General features: G+C 46.3%; 1 protein-coding gene across 1 annotated transcript; it reads right to left on the bottom strand.

Annotated features, from left to right (window-relative positions):
- Nucleotides 1–264: 264 nt before the first annotated feature.
- LOC147900897 (protein CORTICAL MICROTUBULE DISORDERING 2-like) lies at nucleotides 265–4,213 on the bottom strand. Its single transcript, XM_087375853.1, has 4 exons — nucleotides 2,368–4,213; nucleotides 2,034–2,261; nucleotides 1,843–1,934; nucleotides 265–1,472 (listed from the first exon to the last, which is right to left on the bottom strand). Exons 1-4 carry the CDS (start codon nucleotides 3,478–3,480, stop codon nucleotides 416–418), a joined length of 2,490 nt encoding a protein of 829 aa, XP_087231979.1. The 5' UTR covers nucleotides 3,481–4,213; the 3' UTR covers nucleotides 265–415.
- Between the last annotated feature and the right edge of the window lie 2,194 nt (nucleotides 4,214–6,407).

The following is a 6,407-nucleotide window of genomic DNA, read 5'->3' as shown; positions in this document are numbered from 1 at the left end:
GCTTTAAGTATCATTCCCATTGCTCACCCTTAAGTTAACCATTAAATTTTCAAACACTTTTAACGAGTAGTTAGGAGATTTAACTAAACTACATCTAAAAATGCTAATGGGAATGCACACTAATGTATACATCCCATTAAGAGCCTTAACTAGTGCTCCGTAACTGGTAATGGGAATAGGCCCTAACATGCAGATTATTCTGTTAGGATTCTGGCGAGCCTTGGAAAGGAAAATTGTACAAAATGTGAAGCTGGAAGCAAAGGAAAATTGTACAAAATGTGAAGCTGGAAGCAGCTTTCCCAGAAACCAATAATATAATAAATATGAGGAATCCAAATTGGTGAACTTGGCTTCCAGCATCAAGTTTAGAGTTTGGTAGCTGCCTTAGACCTTTATGTTGAAGGTTTCTGAACTGCTAGGAGAAGACCGTATGAGATACTGGAGCTGGACTACGAAGCACTAATTGAATCAACAACTCGTATAGCTTCTGCTTTAACTTTGCTGTCCTCTCTTCCAGCCCAGGATTCAATGTTTTCCTTCTGTCAGACGTTGTTTGATCAAGCCAATCATTAACTCTTTTCAGATCTGATAACACAGCTGAAACCCTGTTGTTGTCTTCAGGCCAAGGACTATCATTGACATCTGCATTACTTGTAGCAGTTGCTTGTTGAATGGCACATCTGTACCCGGAATCCAAGGCTCCTTCCACGAATTTTAAGAACCAACGTTCAGCTTCATCCTGCAGTAACTTTGCAAGCTTGGCTGTCTCTACAAAGCCATTTCCTTTGACCCAATCAGAGAGGATGCCAGCTCCTTTCTTTGGCGATATTAAGCAGGCCTTGCTTGTGCAGCATTTTGTATTAGTTGGGTTTGGGTGGTCCAACTTCACTGGGGTTGAAGGAACTGAAGCTTTCTGGGGGCAAGTGTTCCTGTTTTCGCAAGAAAAATCCTCCAAAGAAGTCTTTGCACCAGGAGACAGCAGTGACCAGTCATGGGCATTGTTGGATGGTGATGCCACAACATAAAATGGCTGCCTTGAAGGAACCCTTACTGGAGAGGCAATGGAACCCCTCAAAGATGAATTCAAATGGGATGAGAGGGTTAAGCTGAAAGAGCCCATCTTGTTTTTGCAGCACCTTCCATCAAAACCTTCCCTCAAAGGAGATTTTGGAGCCTTGTAATCAGCTCCTCCTTTACCCCAAGCAGGACAAGATGCTAAACCTGAGGACAATGCTGCATTGACCCATGAGATTGCAGATTGTCCCTTTTCATCAGAAATAGTGCGAGCCTTCTTTAGTGTTTCCGTTGCTTCTTCGTTCTCCACATCACCAAGGTTTCCTGAGAATCTTGTCTCGGACAATGCATCGGCAACAGAGCCAGCGTTGAGAAGGCACTTGTGAAAGTCGAAGAACTGATCCACAAATGGTTGAGGATTCTCTGGCCGTGCTGCCATGCACAGCTCTTCAAAGGTGCTGAATATGAAAACAGAAACAAAGGAGGAGGAGATGCTTGTCAGTGTAGAAACATGCAAATCTAACAATCCCATGTGAAGGATTATCTAGAAAGGAGCTTGCATCTGGCACTCCTTAGATTAAAAAAAACCAGCTATAAAATTGCTGCACTAATGTCATGTTACTAGTTTTCTAACGCTATGGATCACATGTAGAATCTCTTGCTACTTTTTTGGCAAGTCGATCAACACTCGCAAAATATGTCTTTTGCTAGGAATTCTCAAGCAGACAGACTATTGGAAAAAAATGAGCTCGAACAACTCTAGACTCTGGGGGGGAAGCCAATGCGTGTGAGAGTTGATGAAGCAGAAGAGCCTTCGGATGCACGTGCCTTAAACTTTGTATGATGCTCTGGGTGGCCGATGCCTCCTGTAAAGCTTCAGACGCAGCGTAGGAAGCTGCCAGGCGCCGTTGCATTGCTTTCTGTGACAACCAAAGAGCACAAGAAACGAGCGATAAGATCACAAGATGATATTCAAGATGCAGCTCTTGCTCTGTTTGGTTCCTGGAGGGGAAGGTAACCTTTCCGAGCGCTGCCAAGGCAGTGGGGAGGGCGTCCCAAGAGTTGACTTTGGCTTCGCGTCTGGAGTTGCGGGCGTTGTTGTCGAATCCAGTAGAGCAGAAGTTTGCGACGCTTTCAGCAATTCGCTCTCTCAATCGAGGAGAGGAGTCCGTCTCCGAACCCGAACTGGATTTGTGGGAAGACGTAGACATGGCTGATGCCCAGCTCGAATCTGACGAGCTGTGAAGCTGAGGGAAGTGCAAAAACGACATCATGCTTCAGAGGATGCAGAAATCCGCGATGGTCTGCAGGAGAAAATCACATATTCTTCACACTCTCAGAATCGATACTCACCGCACACTCGCTTGCATCTCTGAGATCTTTGCCTCCCGCGACTCCAGCGTCGCTTCTTCCCAAATTATTGGCTCCACCACCACCCGCCAGCATCTTGCTCGCCCTGCTCTTGCTTACCGAGCGCCTCAAATCGTTGCTGCTGCTGCTGTTTTTTTCTACCTCTGCACTCGCATTCGCCCTTTGAATTCCCGCCTTGCCGACGCTCGCAGCCCTTTTCATAGCCGGGGACGCCTGCCTGTACTTGGATGAAGCTTCAGCTGGAGTACAAGAAGTCGTCTTTTGGTACGATCTTCTTACGTCCGGGCTTGCCTTTGTAGTACCATCACCTTGACCTCCGAGAAGCCCGTCTCTGTCGAAAAAGAGCGAGCTGCGAACAGAGTGATCCCGTGCAGGAGAGGCAGAAACCGAACGTGTATGAGGGGTGGGGGAGAACTCGGGGAATATCTTCGTCCTCACTGTCCTGCCTCTTTGATCGTCCTTCCTTTCGATAGACCACGATGCTCTCTCCACCGATCGCCTACCAGGTATAATTTTGTTGCCCGCAGGACTCGGACAAGGCCGGGGGCTGGAATGATCCAAGCATTTCCATGGCATCTCAACTGCAGCCGTTGCAGACCTCTCTTTGAGCTCCTTCGCCTTCGAATCCCTGCCCAACGAAACCCGCCTCTGCTCCAGAGCAACACCATCGCGGTCCAGCCCCAAGGCCAACGCAAAGCTGTGAGTCGAACCGTCCAGAAAATCGCAAGAATCCGTGAGAACTAAGTCCTCCGGGGAGCCAATGAAGGCATGCTTCCCAGGGACAGGCTTGACACCGGACAGGACGGGTACGGGAGACCCCTCGACGAGCTTGTCGACCTGGATGAGCTGACCGAGCTGGAGCTTGTTGCTAAGGATGAGGTCGTCGTGCTCCTCGGCCAGGGACATGTAGGTAGAGTGGGAAGAATCAGAGACCTTGAGAAAGAAGCCATGGCGAGGCCAGAGTTCGGAGCCAGCGAGAGCAGGGACGATGCCAACGACCTGGAGGAGGGCGGAGCGGTGAGCTCCAGCAACTTTGGCGTCGGAGCCGATGTTGTCGAGGAGTTTGAAGAGGATGCCGGGGGTGAGGGAGGCCATGGATGGGGGGGGGGGGCTTCTCTCAGCAAGAGGGAGCGATCGCCATAGCTATGAGACTGGGAGCTGAACAGGGAGCCTGGTCGTCATAGCTCGAAGCTCTTCTTCCGCCATCGCCAAGTAAAGCTCGAAGCTTTTCTTCCGCCATAGCCTACCATAGCTCAGCACAAGCAGGAAGCCATAGCTCTTCATTTCGGAGCAGCAGTTCTTCTTCCGCCATAGCCAAGAAAACCTCGAAGCTTTTCTTCCGCCGTAGCCTAACAAAGCTCAGCACAAGCAGGAAGCCATAGCTATGCAATGCGGAGCAGCAGTTCTTCTTCCGCCATAGCCAGCTGAGAGACAACACAAGGAAGCGGAGAAAGGGAGGGGAAGCTCGCCATGGAAAGGGAGCTAGGAGCTCGGAGAGCTTCCGCCATAGCCAGAGCTACGAGCTATGGTCATGGCTATGGAACTTGGAGCGTAGGAGGAGGAGGAGGAGGTGGAGGAATGGGCGGAAGACAAAGCTATGGAGCAAGGAGAAGAGGAAGAGGAGGGGGTGATCGCCATAGCTGGGGAGGTTGGAGGTGAGCAGAGGAAGAGCCATAGCCAGAGACAGGGAGCAGAAGGGCCATAGCCATAGCCATAGCCATGATTGGAGTTGAGCAGAAAAACCATAGCCATTGCCTAAGGGTGCACCAAAAGCCCATTTTGAATTCAAATATTTTGAGAGCCGTTGCATTCACTCCTCTTCCCCTCTTCACACGCATCATGGGAGTGTTCACTCTTCACGGACAAAAATAAATAAATAGATTTGTAGCACACAACCTTTCCCTCTTGGAGCACTTACCTACTTCCACTTCGAAATGGGTCACACTTTGAGTCTTCACTGGAAAAAATAGAAACACTACATTTGCCGTAGGTAGCCTTCTTGTCGTGGAGCACTTAACTACTACTACTTCGAATTGGAACCTCAATCCCTAGCATTTTTTTTAGGAACAAAATGAATGAGCAAAAATATGGACATGAGACACAACACACGGTCCTTTAGGATCTGATCATCCGTGCAAATGTCAGGGGTGGTGATTTTATTATTGACTTGGCCATGTCCATAACGTTTGTGCGATTGGGGAGTTGAAGCCCAACAATACATGAATAAGGTGGCACTCACAAGAGCTCAGAACTGATCCTCACTGTAGTCTAAACATTATTGTCGCATGGACTACAATCATATGTACAAAGGTGTCAATATATTTTGATCATGCATCCAACTTGGCTTTCCTTGCTCCCTCACATCTAGAACATGCATCAAAAGAGAGGAATGCTGTAAGAATTCAGATTGAAAACAAGCGATTTTCAATGGACGAGCAATAAAAAATATTTGTATGATAACATATAAAATATAATTATTATAACCACACAGTGTGGGCGAGGAGGCGGAGCACTTCCCTCCCCAAAGTGTTACAATTCGAGAGAACGGGCCCTTCCCTCGGCGCCGAGAATAAGTTTGAGACTCACGAATAGATAAGATACTAGCATATTACATGGATGTCAATAGCTGTAATTGTATTTTTGCATCTTTCTAATTACTCCCATGTTAACCTGCATCCATAAATAGAAAACGAGCAAAGCATATAAGGGTGCTAAAATTCAAATTTGGCAGAGGACTTGCTAAACCTATCTTTTATCAATACTTTAGATATAAATCCTTTATAAATCAGTAGGTGGATCATTGGATTCAAAGCCAAAACTTGGAGGATAAGTTTGCTATTAAACATAAAAAAAGACCTTGCTAGAAGGAATCCTTTTTGGGGCGAATTTGACGTTAACTTTTTGAGCTATTGTTATTCTCCTGCCGTTGGATTGTAGAGTACACACAATTGGTTTTATCTATGCAGGAAGGGCCTGATTACTCTCCTGTAGCCTTGCTATTGTCTCGCAAAATGGATAGTGCCAAGGTCTGCAAAGGATTGGTTCCACCCTGCTATTCAAGAAACTCTATGACACATTGAGGAAGCCATCCAGCATTGTCAAGAACATTGTTCATTCCAATGATGACTACCAAACTTTATGGGCTTCAAGCAGCTCTGTGCAAGCAATTCAAACTAATGCTAGTTTAGACAATCACCTAACTGATTCTTTGCAAAGTGGATGGGTTGCTTTCGATGGGAAATTCGGAACTGCTCTACCCAAATAGTTCCATAAAGGTTGACTTATTATCTCTCTAGGTTCTGGCTATGATTAACTCTGGGAAGAGTTTGCAAATCTTACCATGAATCCTTCAAGGTTGATCGCTGGATTGGATAGTTCTTTCATGATCCTTTCGTAAACTAACTTAGAAAGTTGTGGCACATAGTGCATTGAAAATCATAATGCAGGAATTAGAGTGTGAAAGTTCTTCTATTTATCAATACTAAATCCATGGTACCCTTGCTAGATTTATGCAAAAGACAATCCGCATCAACCCAAAAATCAACTAGTCCTCTGAGGCTTTGTGATACTTGCAAGCATTCAACCTATTGGAAATGAATCCAAGCTAAACGGTACGTATAAACAATAATAGGATACTGCAAGGCACAACCCACTGATAACAGATCCATCGTTTTGCTACCACTTGGCATCGGTCCTATGATCCAATCCAAAAGCAACACATTTGAATGATTTGGTTGTGATTGATTCTTCTCGAGCTTCTATCTGAGCCCGCTTTGAAATCCCAGCACTAGGACAAGGATGATTGTAAAGGTTTGCCTGAAGAGATTCCTGCCAAAAGCACAGTTGACAACTTCTGAAGTTTTGTTGCTATTGAGATCCTCCATTGCTTGTGAAGGCAAATCTGTATGTTGTTGTTGTTGGACATCATCTCTAATTCCAGCATCTGTTGCAACAATGATACTTTGGGTGGGTACTCTTGTACTCAATGAAGGCATCCGACCACTATGCGAAGCATCAAGCAT

The sequence above is a fragment of the Dipteris shenzhenensis genome, chromosome 6 (genome assembly GCF_047967505.1).
Source record: "Dipteris shenzhenensis isolate YYH24624 ecotype China chromosome 6, Dip_SZ_1.0, whole genome shotgun sequence".
NCBI classification, from domain to species: domain Eukaryota; kingdom Viridiplantae; phylum Streptophyta; class Polypodiopsida; order Gleicheniales; family Dipteridaceae; genus Dipteris; species Dipteris shenzhenensis.
This window is presented reverse-complemented; position numbering and strand designations above follow the sequence as displayed.